This window comes from Gallinula chloropus, assembly GCF_964237585.1.
Source record: "Gallinula chloropus genome assembly, chromosome: 8".
NCBI classification, from domain to species: domain Eukaryota; kingdom Metazoa; phylum Chordata; class Aves; order Gruiformes; family Rallidae; genus Gallinula; species Gallinula chloropus.
In genome coordinates, this window is record NC_140093.1 from 10,297,994 (window position 1) to 10,317,215 (window position 19,222).

At 38.1% G+C, this 19,222-nt stretch overlaps 1 protein-coding gene across 1 annotated transcript in view; it reads right to left on the reverse strand.

The window, feature by feature from the left end:
- Window positions 1–1,168: 1,168 nt before the first annotated feature.
- OPA1 (OPA1 mitochondrial dynamin like GTPase) overlaps window positions 1,169–19,222 on the reverse strand; it is a 51,116-nt gene continuing 33,062 nt past the window's right edge. The window contains exons 29-30 of the mRNA XM_084267716.1: window positions 3,905–3,982; window positions 1,169–3,402 (exon numbers count right to left, since the gene is read on the reverse strand). Coding sequence (XP_084123842.1) covers window positions 3,918–3,982 — 65 coding nt within the window. The 3' untranslated portion in view covers window positions 1,169–3,402; window positions 3,905–3,917. The remainder of the gene's footprint in view (window positions 3,403–3,904; window positions 3,983–19,222) is intronic.

Here is a 19,222-nt window from a genome sequence, read left to right on the forward strand (position 1 = left end):
TCAGGCAATCAGGACTGCAGTCAAACCCCTACTTTCTCTGCAGGCTTTGGAAATGGGCAAGTTTCTACCTCTCAGTCAGTGGAGTTTGCCAGTCAGATGCCTCCTGAGGAAATAAAGGTACAAGGAAAATATGGGAAGCTAGTTTATTAGGTCCCCCCCTGCAGATAGCTATACACAATGTGTTCTTGTGAGGTAACCCAACATCCGAGTAACCTTCCTCATGGTAGATCCCATCTGAAGCGTGACTGGAATGTTTCCTAAAGCACCTTGACACCTAGAAATACATTCCAAATAGTCCATGATGCTCTATGTATAGTCTCTATGCTTTTGCAGAATTGCAGTGTGAGTTTTCTTTGACTGAATTCATATGGCAACACATTCACTGACATAAACACATCCCCCAAACATTGCCAGGACCAGAGAGCTCTAAATGACCCAAAGGGCCCTGAGTCAGTCAGAGATCCCGAATTTCAACATTTCTCCACTGAACCTGTGAAATTTCTTGTGTCATCTTTAATACAATACAGAAAAATCTCCTGAACTTGTGCAAACCAGTTTGGAGTAACACACTTTTCAGTATCACATTAATTTTAGTGACAGCTCAAATAATTGTGTTTACTTTCTAAAAAGTGTTGCAGCAGCACATCCTTCTTGCGCTGCTTAGCATAACGAGCTAACTATCTAGTAAGATACTCCTCACAAACAACTTTCAAGTGGCCAACTAACAGCACCTACTAAGCCCATTTTTACTTTTGTTAAGTGATGCTAACTTACTAGGGAGATAAGATCAACCTTCCCTAATTATTCTTTCCTCTAACATAGAATCTTATAAAAAACAGCATAAAAGCACCTGTTCTTATTCATCAAGCCCATTTTTGGTTGGTTTAATTATGAAATCTAGTTAATATAGAATTATAACCTTTCACCCATTCTAACATGCCCATGCCTGTAATTTAAACCTTGTGGAGCAAATATGCAGCACTGTTAACACCAGTGTTTCATGGTGATTTCCCCCCCCCAATTTATTTTGTAAAATTTTTATTGAGCTAGAAGATACAGAAGGAAAAAAAAAAAAGGATATATTCCTGAATTCATGGGCTGGTAAGGTGCCTTCACTATAATTCTCAAATCTGTTGTCCCAATAAGCATATTTATTTTAAATGCACTTGAAACTCCTACTCCATAACCAGCCTTCATTCATACTGAATATCAGTTCATTATCTAAACTTCCAGAACTAAGCTTTCAATGTAAGGATTTTTTGTAAGACACCTTTTTAAACTAGAGAAATGGTAACATAACAACTAATGTACATAGGAAAAGATAACACTTTGCACAGTTACCACTGACTTGGTGCTGACACTCCTGAATCAGACACTTGAATACCATTAACAATACACCTTTTCACAGTTTAACCAATGAGAAAAAAAATCCAAAGTGACCTCTGAATTCGGTGCAATAGCGCTGTGTTCAAAACCCACATTTTATTATTCCTTCAGTTACATTATTATTCAATAAATACCTAGTTTTTATGGAATACATCATGCCAAGTCTTAGATGAGCAGCACAGAGAAGTCGGAACTAAAACTATAGGAACATCACACTAGATGAATGCTGGGCCACCGGATGCGACAGTTCGCAACATTTACATTACACAGAAGTTTCAAGCAGTGATCTCTAGGTAACTGCAGGAATTTGTGTGTTGTTGTTTTGTTCTGGTTTTCATTTTTTTTGATTTTTTTTTTTTTTTTTTTTTTTTTTACAAAGAGGGATTTAACACAAGTACAGACTTGTTTCACTTGCTACACAACCTGCCTTTGGAATCGCACAAACACGACTGAATTTATCTTCAGAAACCCATGATGACATAAGCCATGTTTTCATTTTTTCTATTCTCACTCCTTTGCAGGAAGTAATTGTAAACAGAAGATTCCCAGACATTCAGCTAGATCATGCTGACCTACTAAACCTTTCAACACCAATCTAAGAATAGCTCTACGTTACCATTTTGTGCACTTCACTGAATATTTTATGTTGGAACATTTGGGGAACATCTTACCAAATTTTGTAGTGTTTCCTCAGAGTAAACAGGAACAGTAGCTGTTCAAAAACATTCAGATTCCTCTCAATTGCCACATATCAAAATCTATAGCTTTTCCAAAAGGGAAAAAATAAACCTAGGTCAATCTTCCAATGTACATAATCATAATCATACAACAGCAAAACAAGTGGCTTCAGGTCTGGTACCTGAGTCCACAGAAGTGTATCCAGACCATCGGGCTTTGCCACAAATGGTGGTGATTAATCACCAGGCACCTGTAACACAGAGCCTGTACATGCTTAAATTTGTCAGAAGTGACATTTCTGTGGCAAATCTGAAAGGCAGCAAAAGAAAGACTACTTACTATTTTCACTGTTCTGAATGATAGAAATCAAGTGGGAATGGCAGAACCTTGTGCATAACATTCTTATGAAAGCTATTTTGGTCTTATAGTAGCTATTAGAAAAATATTAGTTATATTTTTCCTTTTTTAGATCAACAGGTTGGACAAATCAGGAATCTTACAGAGTATCTTTCTACATTTTGCACCAATTTCACCAGCTTACTTTGTATCTATGGTGAAGGGTGGAGTTAACAAGGACATAGGAGTCTGTGCAACCCCAGAAATGAAATGTAATCGGCTATGATTTAAAAGTAACAACATATATTAGGAAAAAATAGGTAAAAGGAGGAGCTGCTGATATTATTTCCTGAGCCAGACCTCTTGAGGTGTCAGTGAATAGCAGTCTGCACTTTCGCTTGAAAGCACTGCAAGAATTGCTTGGGTGGTGTCTCTCAAGAGTTTAGGAGTTTAACAAACCCCACAACTTCCTCTCGAGGTGTCAACACCCTGCTTTCAAATCTGTACCAGAGTGACCAGAGTGCCTCAACACAGAGCATAACAAATACAAACAGCATTACTCAGAAGGGCGTTTTAATGTACATACAAATACTAAAACTTCATGTCAAGCTCCGAGGATCATTTGCAGGCAAGAAAATGACAACAGATAAAATCATTTTATGAATCTGATCCAGCTCTACCATACAAGACAGATGCCAAAAATAGAAGCTTTTTTTCCTTTTGGAAAAAAAACCCAACTTAAATGTACAACTTCAGCAAGCTCCCAAAGCTATCTCATTGACACACAATTCAGGTTGTCGTCATGTGCACATAGCTTCAAAAATTAAAAAGAGCAGGTGGATTTTAACTGAACTTCTCAATCCCATGAGACTATTTTCTTTCTCCTCCAACATATCAGGATGCTCCCTAAAAGATACGAAAGAGAATGGCACACAAGCCATTTCTGTTCAGTCATCTTTGTGCCAGGTATCCTGGAAAAGGCCGTATTCTTGTGTAAAGTTGCTGTTGAAACAGAAAGGACAGTATTTTAAAATGCATATATTTTTAAAAAGTATATGACAACATTTAAGCTTATGCTTTTGAGAATTAATATTGAAAAAAAAAGTCCCCTGCATGCAAATATTTTTGCTAACAATGCACAGTGCCTTTAAGGAAAAAAAGAAAATGCTTCTGTAGACAAGAAAAGTGTTCTCTTAACTTTGATTCCAGCTAGTTACTCCCTCTTTCTCTTACCACAGATAAAAATAATGAACTGAGAGCTGCAGTGTTTCATAATATTTGAATAACTAGCCAGTAATTGTATTTCTACCAAGCTTTGTATCTGCTGGTAGTGTAAGAGCTGAAAGTGTATTTCTGCAGATTAGAAGCAAGAAGCAGCAGCACCCAGGCACCGGAAGAAAGCAAAAAGTTTTCACAAGGTCTGCACCTGAAAGAGATGGATTATCATTTAATACTGAACAATGAGAAAACTGCAGCAACCTTTTAATCATCTAAACATGATTACCTGCTTGGACAATCTACTTTTCTTGATGAAGGGCTTCTATGAAGGCTTCAAGTTTTTCCTGGATTTCCCGAACTTTTTCTGGAGGAATTAAGAAGATCTCTGTTCAAGCACCTACTACTTAAGAGAGGACATACCCCAAAACCAAAACACCCAGAAAACCACCCCCTGCAAACATGAACAAAACTAATGCTGCCACCAATATTGCTCAATGCATTTAGTTTCTTAACTACTAGGACTTATAATAGTTTTTCTACACCAGAAGAAATGAACCCCTGTGTCATTTGAAGAATTTCTACACACGTATTTTATGAGTAACATAATTTAATAATGTAAAAATGTACAATCCATTGCTAGAAACATTGTATTCAAACCCCTTGGAATTTCCATCAGATCAGCACGTATCACTACTGTACACCTGCTACACGTAGGGAGCCGTTGTCTTTTCAATAAAGCCCATCACTTCCTTTCTCTGGTAACCAAATATCCTTGTTCTCCCCAGCAAGTGTCACAAGCACTAATAATCATTTTAAAAGGAGTGGAAGCTAGTGCCCTTTCAGGAGGGAGAATTTCAGGGAACTCAAGACACCTATTCAAAAGGGCATACACAATGTTAAGAATGTTTAAAACTTGCACTTTATTTCCTTACACTTCAGTAGTAACTAGGTGGATGTGGGCAGAATCTTATTTTATATTAATGCTAAAGCTGGGAATTTATTCCTCCACAAAAACATGACTCAAACACAACTACAAATAGTTACTAAGAATGAAAAGGCAAAACTGACTGGGAAAAATTCAAGGGTTTAGGCATCTTTCCACTTCTATACTCAATTCCTTGCAAAACTTGTCATCATATAACCTATTTGATTTATTAAACTGCTTATGAAGCAAGATTTAGAACACAGCTGGAATCCAAAGCCTGCAAGATTTCCTGCTTCTCTCTCACCACATCCTCATTTGAAGCTCCTTCTGTGTGTGATTACAGCTATGAAAAACACACACTTCAGAAGTATGAAGGAACAAGGGGAAAGCAGTAGGACAGACAAAAATAAGTGAGATGAGCATAAACACTTCTTTTTTTATTTCAAGCTAAAAATACTATTGGATTAAAGCCGTATGTTCCCTTGTCTGAGATACAAGGTTTGAGGGTTTTATTAATGTTTTGTTCTCTTTAGCAGTACCATGTGTTATAAACTTGCTTTCCTGAGCTGAAATAACAGCAAAATAAGAGAGAAACCAGAACAATCAGCCTTAAATGGGATTCATAAGCATGAATGGGAAAAAAGAAAAAAACAACCAAAAACCCACCTCTAAAGGGAGTGCTCTAAGAATGTAGCTAAAGGAACTAGCCTCATCCAGTAACAAAGTGAGAATCCCACAGACCGTTATGAAATCCATTTTAGAGTAATTATAATAATGTTAATAATAAAACCTCAACAACCCCCTGTAGCCCTGTTCTAACAGAAGTAGAAAATTTGAGTTAGTATTTGAAATAAAATGTAGAAAACAGCCTGCCCAAGGACGAAGAAATCTCAAAGTTATTCCTTTGTAATGCCAATTCTTAGCTGACAAAGGGCAAACCACTTCCACTTTCAAGGCTTTGGTGTGCCCTTCCCCAGTGGTGCTTATCTACACACACAGATGTACAGCGAGGCTGAAACACACTATGGATCCTAAAGAAAATACCAAAGAACTTTCCTGAACTTCAGCTGATTTTTTTTTTTTTTAAGTACTTTGATATTAATTTAAGATTACAGTCAGTGTGAAGGCAAAAGCCTTACTTTGGAAGTTAAGAAACAGCGGTAGCTGTTTTTTACCAAGGGGCAGATGGGGATAAAAAAGAAATAATAAAATCCTTGATTCAGTTCAACAGAGAGAAAACTACTGCCAGTGGAAGAAAGTAGTCTCATGATCACTTCTCCTTACTAAGCACATTCAAAGTGTTTTCATTACTATCCTTTTAAATAACATTTAGTGCTTGCATATCAGTACACTAACCTCTTGTGTAACAAAAGCATTAATTCTATGGCATTTATTTAGGCAACCGTTTGTCTCAGCTTCCAATACTGACACTATGCACATTTATAAAATTAGCCTTTGAAATAATGTTCTACCATAGAGAGAGTGGGCATTTTTGGAAATTATTAATCCTGGACCTCACTCTTCAAAATGAGCAGCAGTTGCCAGGGATAACAGAAGACTAGATCTCATGACCCAGAAGATCTCTTGATGTTGTGCTTTCAATAGCTTTATTATTTTTTTAAAAATGTTACACGCTTTCCCCAAGTATGTGCTTTACATTGATCAAGCCATTACACTCAATGAAAGCAGGCAAATTTAGCAGTATTAAATGCAAATATTTTCCCTTCTCAACCTCTTGCTAGTGAAATACTCCAGTCCTGAAAATTAATAGCATCAGCAAAAATCCATAATTTTTATTTCACTCTTAAAAAAAGGTTTGTGCCAACAAAATCTATTTTAATTTTCTGATTAGGGCATGTTAAAATAGCAGGATAGCAAATATGTATTCCACCAGAATATACTGAATCAGCTGTGTTTGCTCAGAGAACAGACATACTAAAATTGCCTCCATATATGAACACTTTATTAGTTTTTATACTTGGACTGAATTGAAATGATTGCTTAAGTGTAATAATTACGAGGTCTTGAGGTAATTTAATACTTTGAAAAAACATGCTGGCTATTCTTAAAAAAGAACAGTTACAGGGACTGCCAAATGGCTGCAATTATCCATGTTATGCCCTGTGCTCTTAGCAGTAGTAAAGCCTTTCGCAGCAGCAGACCCCAGCCAACCCATCCCGTTTTCCCACAAGCCTGTTCTGTGGCACAGAGCTAAATTGGTTTACTTTTTAAATAGGCTGGTGGCAGAGTTATACATTTACACAACATCCCTCTTAATAAAGCAAATAGAAATGCTTGGGCAGAGCTCTCCTACTAGAGTGCAAGCGCAGGGTCTGCAACTCCGGGGTAACAGCCTGTCGTTTCATCAGCACCGTGTGACATCACATGTGGAACAATTAATTGTTACAATTCAAGAGTGAGATGTTAATCATCTTAGGGGGCTTTAAGCACCCTGGGCTGGTGGAGGTTGAACCAGGTGATCTTTTAGGTCCCTTCCAACCCAAACGTGTTTTAGGATTCTCTGAGGTCTCTGTGAATTGCACAAGCTGTGTGCCCACATTTGCAGGGTTTTGATTGACACCTAGATAAAAATTGTAAATTACAGTACATTTTGTTTGGAGGACAGTTTATCAACATGCCAAACCCAGAGCATCATTTGGATTTGGGATAAAAATGCTTAATACAGAGGTAAATTAAGGGATAGGCAAAAGGTGACCTGCTGCTCTTTCTAGGTTTGGTGATACTGTGTTTTTCCATGTACAAACAAGCCATGGATAAAAATCACTCAGCTTGCTAGCAAATTATTTTTCTATCAGGTTGAACTACCTCAGCACTGTTATACAGTGCTCCAGTATCACAGAAGGCTGATGAAGTACTACATGCTTGTTATATAGTAGTGTAGAAGTTTAAATATATACTGCTGCTTACACAGGATGCTAGAATGATGAGGTGGTCTTTGGAAGGCTTTAATGCAGACCTGAAGTTACAAATACTTAACTCTTCTGGCACCTGTTAAACAGTGATCAAAAATCCAATGAAATCCATGAAGAACAACTGTAACTAAACCCTTGGTTCCATCTTTAGAACAGTAAAATTCACAGGCCTAGGGGCAATGAATGGCTATTCTACTTCCCATTTACCCTGTGTTTACCTAAAAGATAAGCTGGTTCATACATCAACTCATTATGCCTCTTGATCTGGTCATGAATATTCCCATAATCCTCCTTCCATAGCCCATAAAACTTCACTGACAGAATGAGGAAACTCTTTATTCAGGCGTCTTGAAATCCTCATTCATGCTCAGTCTCTCCTTATCTCCATATGAAATGATAATGCTACACACTCATTTTTTTTTCATTAATCCTGTGATCCTAAATCTAAAAGGCTCAAAACCAGACTAATTGATCTGTAATGAGGATTTGGATTCGCTGTGAACACAGAAAGGCGCAGGCACAGATAAAGTTTGCTTTTCCTAATATCATAAGCTGGTCAGAAGGGAAACCCCTGAAATATTCAGTCTTACAAGGAGTGCTTGCTTACTGATTGCTGCCTTTGATAGCCAAGCTTATCTTTAATTAACAGTGCAGAAGCTGGGGAATTGCTGCTATAGTGAAGCAGCTAAAGTAAGTTATTAAACCAATCTCCTGAGGTAAGGCTAAATAACCTCTAAATAATACTAAACACAAATTACAAAACAGAAGTACATTACTGGTTTATTTCAACCATGCTGTAAGTAGCAACAAGCTTTTTAGATCAATCCTAATTGCATTAATTGGTTTAATATGAGGTGTGGCCTCCACCCACAAAACCTGTCTTGCTTATGCTTCTGAAGATAAATGAATTTTGACATTCAAATTGTACACACATACCTGTAAAAACCCAATAGTTTTAGCACAGAATTTTAAAGTTGTTCATGCCTATCTCTGCCAAAACAGGGAGAAAACTTGCTTATTTTGGGCAAATCAAAAAGCTTTCCCTTCTGCCATTCACAAGTTTGTGTGCATGACATCAAATTTGAAGTTGCACCATCAAGAAAAATTGTAAAATCTTTCTGGACACATTCTTCTTTATTCTGTAGTTTGCTGAAACTTACAGCATTAAACAACCACAATAAAAATGTGTTAATACCTCATTATAAATCCTCCTGTTCTACATCAAAGTGATTTCTACCTCCAATCAATGTTTACACGGCTTTGATATTTGAAAGCTCATGGTTGTTACTCCTTTTGCTCTGGATTGTGCTTAGACTTTAGTCCTCTTTTTTTTTTTTTTAATCTTCCTTCCTTTCTTAATCCCTTCCTTGCCTATAAACATTCTCACTGCTTGCTGTGCTACGTTTGTATTATGGTTAATTAACCAAAGAGGCAGAAATGTTGAATTTACTGCTGTGAATGCATCATCTCTCCTCTAATAAAAAGGAAAGCAGAGTCTGTAGTCCAATTTCATCAGAATGCCCAGAAGCAAGCCATTAAAAACTGGAAATGTTGGTCCACAGTTTCCTATTGAAAGCTGAATTTTAGCTTGGGGGTACCTAAGACACAAACCCCATAGCTGCCACCTGTGAACAGTCAGGTGGAGAAGGAAGGCGTGTGTATGTGTGTAAATCATCGTTTCTGAGTTCAGCCTTTTGAACCACATTCCCAGATATTTTCAGGGCCACATATAAAGCTTTTCTTCTTATTTTAACAGTATGAGGCAGCACGCTCACAGTCATTCCAAATAATGCCCCAAAACACAGACTTTCCACTTAAGAGTCACAGGACCTGCATCAACATGCTTGTCTCACACAACCTCACAGCTACTATAATTTACTGATCATTGCAGGGTCATGTCCTGCTGAATTTTAGAAAATCCTTTGAAACTACCCATCACATTTTTTGCCAGTTTCCTCTTGTTCACATACCATATTTTCCTCTGGATGAGGCCAAGAGGAAAGCTGAAGTTTTAAGGGGGGCAAGGGAAAAAAAGACAAAACCACCCAGGCTGCCCTTAAAGAGACAGACCATCATTTATCAGCTGCAAAGACAGATTTATAAGTAGAGGGCCCCCTCTATTCCTTTAAGGCAGCAAAACAGATGGGAAGTGAATGGACAGTCAAAGGGTCAAGAAAACACATGGGAGGTGCTGCTTGTCTGCTGTATGTATGTTCCCAGCATAAGAAAGAGGTCAAGATTGTAACTGCATGGCTGGGTGCTGGAAAGGCCTTTTCTTTAAGCTATTACAAAGACAAACGCTCTTCCTCATCCTGCTGTCAAACTGCTATAAATATTGGTTTGTCAAGAGAGTTTCAGCAGCTAAAAGTTTTTTTTTTTTTTAAAAAAAGGCTGAGCAGGAGGATGAATCATGTGAATGATTCTTAAACAATTAGCTCAGTGTAATAAAGGCACTGCAGAATCCTGGAAAGTTTAAATGGAATTTATAATGGTCCATGTAGTAAATCCAGGTATCGTTAAAAATATACAGCCTTTAAAGTGCAAGCTTGCAGAAAACAGCTAGGATACTTTTTAGTTGCTTGTTAGACTGAAGGCACCAACTGATGCTACACTGTAGTAGCTTTCTTTTATTACTAGAGAATGTTTTTATACATAATGCAATCTATAATGAGATTTGAACTTGGAGCCCCTTTGAGTGCTTTCTATAAATTCTGACTTCAAACTATGCCCACCAGAATGGGATAATTACGATACAAAGCTTGTGAATACATAAACAAACCGGGCTTCCCCTCTTAGACATATAAAGCTAGGAGATCCACAACAGCCAACATTATATTCACCAGAGTTACTGACAACTTCTCTACTTGCTTTAAATCCCTTTGTCATCCTGTGGTAAAAGGTATTTCAATTTGAGCAACATGTAGAATACCTGTACTCCAGTTACCAGTTCCAGAAAGAACGAGGACAGGGTCATCACGTGAGATGCTGTCATTACTAAGTAGACAAAGACAGCACTTCGGTGTCCTCTCAGAAATAATTATTTTAAACCCTAGAACAAGACATGGTGCTGAACTTGTTAATATCATTATTCACGTTTCCAAGGCTCAGTCAAGATATCAATCTCACAGATATGAGTTCATGGATAACTGCCTGCTGCCAACCTGGTTAAAAATTCCCTTTTGTATGGCACTGACAGGAGAAAATATCAATGAGCCTGTTTGCTACAGAGACTATATATAGAGAACGTTTTTCTTTTCCCTGTTGTGGGTGAATACACCTCTAAAACTGGTGTATGTTATGTAGAAATCTTAGCCTTAAGAAGTCATTTTGGGGTGGGGGGGAGGGAGAGGGAACCACAGGAGCCATCAGTGAAGTCACTTTTACTGCAAGTATTAATATCATATGATAAGCAGGGATTAATAATGAACATCTGAGCAAGTATGAAACAGTATCACCTTCATTTCAGGTTAGAGATAACCAGACAGCAGCAGGGGACAGCTGTCTGAAAACACTTTGGCTAATTTTACAAGGTATAGAGCATTCAAACATTATTCCAGCATTGCTAATAATGCGGAATTGTTAGGAACTGTGCATTGTGCAGATGAAATTGTGTATTATTAATCAATCAATGCCTTGATCTCAAGCTGCCCCAGACACAAGAATCCTCTGCAGCTTAAGGAATCCTCTGCAGCTTAAGGAATCCTCTGTGAAAACACATCTCCCCTGTCCTCGATGGAACAGAACAGAAGGCGACTGTATTTCTCAGAGCAGTCCCTGGGGCTCCTCGGGCTGGCAAGCACCAAGTCCTCCTGCGTCTGACAGCGTATGAGAAGAGAGGTATAGGGCTGAAGCAAAACTGACAGACACAGACTTTACACAGGATCTGTGTCTATGGGCATCAGCCCCTTTTGCCTACAGAAAAGAAACTATCACCAAATCGTGATGAGAGGTGACAAACTAGCAGACATTTCTATACTGGCATTACAGTTACCTTAATGAACACATAATTATCAGTTTACATTAAGCTGCAAGTTTGAGAGTCATGATGTCTGCAATAGCAAAGGAGGACTTGGGAACCTTTCAGTCCTCTGCCTACCATCGGTTTTTAATTAAAATTGTTCTAATAACTCAATCTTCCAACATAATTTAGCTGTGCTAAATTACTAGACAGCCAGAAGGAGCTTAGCAGAAAGACAAGGTATTAGACACATTTTCAATCAGAGTTAACAGAAAGATTTCATCAAAAACTGTTAAGCCAGAATAAATCAGAACACGATAATGCTAATTATTTTAAGTGGAAATTGTGAAAAATATAAAGTCAAACCAGAAATGTTACCCAATGATTCATCCAGTGATGTAAAAAAACCACAAAACCAAAAAACACACCAAAACCCCCAAACTTTCTTATGCAGAAGGACACATAAAACTTTGAAGGGAAATTACTTATGTAAAGTTTACTGTAATCTTAAGGCTACAAAACTGTAGAGACTTTAACATAAGAAATGACTGATAAATGTTGGTTCCACACCCAAAATAGAGCATGCTCAGCTAAACAATAAAGTCATATGCTAACTACTATCAGGACTATTTACAGGAAAGTGTAAATATATACTAGCAATAAACTACAGTTTTGATAGTGAGAAACTTAAGTCATCATGCCCTGAAGTAAAACAGGTTTTTCTGTTATTTCTTCTTAAGTTGTTATCATTCCTTGCAGAAAATATTTCCTTTCCTTTTGGTTTTATATAAACTACCAAATTAGAAGCAAAGCGGAGCCCACTACAACATTAACAATGTGCAACATACACAACGCTGACTACTCCAGCTTGGGGATGGGGAATGTTTCAGTCCAGTTCCACACTTGTTCAAAGCAAGTATGTGTATCGGTCAGTTTAAAAGTCTGCATGTGCACAGATATTAATTTCCCTATGATAAGTACTTATTTAAAGTTTGATTAATAGGCACCTTCATGAGGAACCAGAACTAAAAAGAAAACAGCATCCTATCAGATCTTTTGATCCTTGCATTATTATGGAAATTTTAGGGAAAAAGATAATAATTTGGTAGACCAGGTGAAAATGATCCTCAAGTACAAGAGATGTGGGTCTAGGGTAAGATTAACTGGCATTACACATCATTACTCACGTGGCAGTTTATCATTATTTTTCAGTGTCAGCTTTAAGTGATAGGCTTCGCTTAGGCAGTGACAGATGTGCTGAACTTTGTAAGGATCCTTTTTAGAACCTGGACATCAGCACCTAACTCTTCATCAATAACTTTAAGAAATCACAGCAGACAGACTTTGGTCATCTGGGATTCTTAAGTTAAGTAAACCATCACTCCATCACAGGAGGTTTACAAGTGATCTATGTTCTCTCTTGAGGATTACTTCCCCCTCTGAGAAGATGCAGCTTTTTAAAGCTCTTTCTGCCATGACACAAAACAGGAACTACCTTATCTGCACTTTGAAACAGACCGTCCTACACATTCTTCTGGTTTTAATTCATTAACTTCATGCAGCTGCCCCAAAACTCTGAAGGGGGGCGAAAAAACCCCATACCAAAAAAACCCAAACAGAACTTAAAACAGTCATCCAATGTCTTTCATGTCAAAGCACACTTGCTTGGGTTAATTTGATATGTTTATTGACAGGGAATTAAAAACCATGAGAATCATGCAAAAATCAATTAATTTGCATTCTAACAGAGTACCAGAAAATCAGCAAATCTACTAAAAATAATGGGATACATTGTTATCAATTTCATCACGTATAAAGACAAGGGGAATTGACGACAACCACACAGATTCCAAGCACATTGTTCCCTGACCTCCTGCAGCATGGAGCACCAGGACCTCTACAAATCTCAAAGAGAGGACAGGAGTCATACTGCCATGAGCACAGCAGTGACACCAGCACAAGCTTGAACTCGTTAGACACAGACAGCCCACGCGAGCACTTTATTAGACTGACTGAGACTTGGGCAGGAATGAACGTGCTCGCAGTGATAACCAGCCTCTGACAAGACGCAGCCCGTGTTCATGTCCTGGGCCATGACGACAGCAGCTACCCTGCACGTGTTGACTGGAGTCTGGACATCTGTTTGGTGATTCCCAGAGGGAAATAGCCACCCTGCTTTTGTCTGGTTAGAAGGCCACAACATCTGGTGTAACCTTCTGCTAACTCAGGATCAGACTGTAACTGAGAGCTCTTCACTTCTGTGAGTCGTGTCTCAGTTGTGAAGTGACCATGTTTTTACTTATGTGGCTTCTAAAACTCCAGTAGAAGTAGTGGGAGCACAAAATAGCCCTGGCTCTGCACGCTCTAATGAAATTACAGCTCCATTTGGATTTCCTGATTTACGGGCTACTAGTAAATGCCCTTTGAGCTGTTTTACCTACCTCTGCTTTCTAAGGAAAATTACCCAAGAGTTGCTTATTTGAGGGAAGGCCTTTCTCCTACAGCAGAGCTTTGCCCTCTGTGAAATACCTTTTAAAAAAGTTGAAGATCCTAACAGGAAAGAAAATGGAAGCAAAGGCTTTAGAAAGCCAAGTCAAATCATGATTTTAAGGAACATGCATAAACAATGTTACATAGGACAGAGGTCAGATCAAAATAGTGCTGAGAGTCTCTCAAGGGACTGAAACTTAATTTGACTAAAGTAACAGCCACAAAATAGGGTAAGTTTTGCACACTTTTATTCTGCACCTAACAGTAATCAAAGGAAACAAAAAAGTAACCACAGAGCAAGTCATTATCTGCACAGTACTGCTCACAGACTTCATCCCCAACTTTGCATAAATGAGTAATAAGAGAGAGACTTGCTTGGATTTATATCAGTTTGCTACATATAACAGACATGACAACCCACTCAGCTCAGTCAAATATATCACAGGAATTCCAGATCCTGAGTCAGCAACTTCCATATAGAAGTACCAACCTTAGCTAACACTAGCTTTTAACTCTGTTAAATTAGTAAGTCTATCATCTTCTTGATGATATTAAATCATTCATGCTTAAAGTCTGCAAAAAGTTTATCTTCAACATGAATGGATTCAACACAAGAGAAAATAATTTAATGCACTGATTTACAACAACTTTAGATATAAAACTTGAGAGCATATCAATGTAACATTGGTTTATTTAGTTTTTATATGCTTCAGTCTTTAGAGGAAAATAATTAAGTTCTGCAAACTCTTATATTTGATACCTTACAAACGTACGACAGAGTTTAAACAAGTGGCCCTAAGCTATCTTTTCTTCATGTGAGGGCTCAGTGTTTTTTTCAAACAGCTTTTGTGCAGGAGGCAGTCGCAGCTAGCCCACGACACCTGTACAGGTGTCAATATTTCTGACAAACGAACTCGGAGGCTGACCCCTTCACATTCATACCTAGTAATTTCAGGATCAAGTTTCTACAGGCATTCACAAGGCCCTTCCCACCTGCTGCCAATGACTCTCCCTGTGTAAATGCACATGGTTTTACTTATAATCTGGCCAAGTTATGGTTTTCTCTTTTAGCTTGTGAGGATACAGGATATTGGATGAATAGTGTGCTGACCCAGGAGAGACACTTTGCATGTACTATCCTTGTATGTGTTTATCCTGTACACATAAAAGATGTCTTTTAAATGGCTAAACTATGAATGTTGCAAAGAAATAAAGCAGAAGAAACAAGTGAAGATAGAGCATGTGTATTTCTCTGGGATCTGTGAAATTTCATCTCTAGTTAAGTTAATGGCCAAGCTCCTGCTGACTGCTTGAAGCTGGGATTCACCCTAAGGACTCAGTGTACATGTGCACCACCTAGCATGTTTTAAATGCTATTGCATCACAAATATATGTAGCTTAGATTTAGGATAAGACATTAGATAATCCTATTTCCTTTCCAAAATGATTAAAACATTACTTTATACATTTTTTTTATAAAACAAGGTTACTAAACTAATACTTTCCATGCAGCTGCTAATGAGAAATGTGTAACTGAGAAAAAACAGCCAGCCCTTACTATTTGTAAGCTATACATAAAACAAACAAAAAAACCCTCAAACAGAAAGGAAAACAAGAGGGATAAGGCTAGGAAAGTGCATCTTCCTGCCAGAGGCAAAACCCTGAACATACAAGAAATCGATGCCCAGTGCCTAAGCCACACTCTGCATCAGAAAGGAAGAAAAAGTAACCAGAGAGGAGGCTGACACCAGTTCTGCTCATCCTCCCCACGCCTCCTATAAAGGCCATTCACTGCCATCTTGTGTTGGAAAGCTGTACGGCAACTGAACGACTGTACCAAGTTCACACTACCAAGGAAGTTTGCTTTGGCCATTTATATAAGAGCAAGTCCAGTAGAGCTGAATCCTGGAAACAATTAGGTAGTTCTGGGAAGCCTTTCACTTCGAGTTCAACATTAAAGAAAAATGCCCTTAAAATACATTTAAAATTTAAAAACTTTAAAGTTCAGTGGAAGCCTGCATGAATGTTCAAAGGCAGTCACTTCAGAGAGGTTAAACAGGAATTCAGGAGAATGAAGTATCAACTAGTAAATGCTATAAACACTAATTATTATTAAAGATTATTGATGGAATGAAAAGATATACACTGACTGATCCATCTTCTAAAAGGTATTGTAGAAACAAAGGGTAATTTATATTTAAAGAAGAGAAATTGGAAAAGCTTTGAGTGCAGCTCAAAGCCTAACAACCGCAGGCACTTGAAGGGACCGCTCTGTCACCCTTAGATACTAGAGCTTCCCTCCAGCTACAAGCAGTGCCTTAAAGCCTGCAGTACAAATAGGGAGTCCTGAGAAGAGGTGTTCTTATGAGCAGAAATTCTCCTTTTAGAAGATTAACATCTACCATTATACTTTACTCCCTCTACCCCTTTTTGCATCTTTGAGAACCAAGCACACAGCCCATTTAAGACAGTGATTTAACTAAACATATAGTAAAATACTAAGTTGGAGGGAATATAAGTTTCAAATCAAAATACTTTTTCTTTCATCAAGAAGCACAATCAAGATGCATGTGCCAAATGGAAAGCAAATGTAATTCTTGGATAGCCTCATCAGCAACAGCAAGCCAGAGCTAAGGAAAAAGGAAAAAGGAAGAGTGGCAAGGCTGCTTGAAACTATGAAACAAGGTCCATGCCAGGAGCAAGCACACAGAGAAGTCTTCAAGCCAGAAAAAAAGCAGAGCAAGTGCTGGTAGCATAAACATCTATGAAGTCATGAGGGGCACAAAAAATGAATAGAGAAAGATTACTGAATGTTTTTCACAGTGCAAGAAATAAGGAGAACCAAATGAAACTGGCAGGTGGCTCAAAAACAAACAAAAGGAAGTACTTTTTCACACAATGTGTAGTTAAACTCTGGAACTAATTGCCACAGGATGTTGCAGATGCCAAAGGTTACACAAGTTCAAAAAGCAATTAGAGAAATTCACAGGAGGAAAAAAAACCCCCATGAATAGCTATTAATCACAAAGATATTACCTCAGGATTAGGAATTCTTGGAACCACAGATTGTTAGATGCTGAAAGAACATACCAGGCAAGCACTACTCTATGCTTAAACCTGTTCTTGTGCTGCTCCCTAAGTACCCACGCCTGCTTATTGCCAGGGACAGGACACTGGGATGAACTGATCACAGGCTTCTTTCTGTACAGGTAATTTTATGAACTGATTGCATTTTAGGACTTTTTCAAAGTAACTTTTTCCAACTCAGCTATTCATCTCCTGCTCTGGCCCTTTTTGCCTCTTATGATACTTCCTTGCAGATGGTCTCCAGGGCTTCTTTACTTTCATAAGCTTAGTCATTCACTGGTACAAAAGTATCAGAATGATATTTATGATAAGGAATAAATTTACATTACATTTAATACCTTTTTTTGAAGAAAAGGCAACCTTCAGTGCATTATAACTTGTTGGAAACTGTTCAAAAGATCTGTTTACACTCTTTAAAATATATAGAATAAAACCTGAGAAAAACACTGAGAAGCAGCAAGACTCAGAGTCAAGGAACATTAATGTATGGGGTTAAAATACCATTCAAGGCTGTAGAAGGCAGATCATGAAACTTGCTTGAAGAAGTTTTGAGCTTGTATGAGCTCTCATTACAAGACCGGGTCACCCATGTTAGAAACAGTTTGACATCAAACAGTAACCTGAACAAGCAATGAACACTTCCAGTGCTTGAGCATTAAAAGACAGATGTAACCGAAGCGAGACAGTGTTGCCATAGCATCGGTATCAATAGGAAGCATCCCAACTTCAGGTATATAAATAATTTAGATTCACAAGTACAGTTTCCAATCAGGAAGTGAATCCCAGCCTCATATTTACAAATTTAGACTGGAAATTAAAAGACCATTTGTAGCCAGAGGAACGACATCCTGCAACATGTTTTCAGGATGAATAATGAGTCCCAACAAGTTAACCGCTTTAAAGATGGAGCTCAAGATAGGTGAATGAGCTGGGTTATGTAAACACAGCTGCCTGGAACAGAGAGAGACTGGACTTCATGATTCAGGAGATCCCTGCCATTCCATTCCTAATTAAAACACAAATAGTTTATGAATGTATGTTGTGGGAGTCAGGATTTTCTTTCCTTAGTGATAATCAGGATCCTGCTTAAGTGCTGTAAGAAGGAAATTACTTGTATAGCCACCTGAGAGTTCAATGCTCTTTGCTATCAAAGTCTGTCTCAGGAGTATAAAGAAACCTGTGCCACAGAAAAGCACTCTATTCACTAAAGGAATGGCAAAGAAATCCCTTTTTCCTGTCATTTGCCCATAAAAATTATAACCACTTAGCAATAAAAGCATGCAGAAAGTTGAGAGAACATTTCTGATTTGACTACAGAGCTAAGTATGGTGGTTATAAAATCTTCCCACAGGTACAATAAAACAGAACATGACATCATGGTCACTCAGCACAGAACGATGAATTTCCTTAGAAAAATGTGTGTGTGATCTGTGAGCCCTTGAGCCTACAGAGACACAGCACAGTGACGGTGTTTCAGCTCCACAGCTATTTAGGAAATGCATACTACAAACCCGAAGCATTACTTACTAACAGAGATACCTAGGATTATAAACACACAGGCAGGCTGCTCTTACAGGTCTAGGCTTAGTTTACCATGTAAGGACCCCAGCTGTTACTGCACTGAAATGGGAGGTTATTCCTGACACTGGTGAGAAGCAAAATTGACATTGCAAAAATTGCAAGTCAATTTCATACAAAATAAAGACAGTTTCACTTAAACATTACATATTTTATAGTGCTCCTTCACTATATTTAAAGATAAATCAAAATCAGCAAGTTGTACTCTATGCCAGTATTTGCTCAGGTAAAAAATATAACATCCAGCATCAAAGCAAGAAAGCATGTGGCACTGCTCAACTCATAAAAGGTAATTTCTTCATTAAATATCTGTGTCCCACTACAGAGGTGTGTGTGTATATGTGTCTATGTAAAACACATTCCACTCGCTCTAGAGCAGCGACATGAAGGTTAATACAGGGTTTTAAAAGCAATGCCAGAGGCACAGAATTATCAATCTATAATAAAAATTACATAGTCACAGCAGCTGCTTCAGAGACCAGTCAAAAATCCCAGACAACTTGCCCTAGATTCGCTAAAACTCCCACTCACAACTCCAAAGTAGTACAGCAACACTTCCTGAAGGATGACAAATACCGACTAGGACTTTAGTAACAACACTTCCAGTGTAACCAAACCAACACTAGCAAAAAG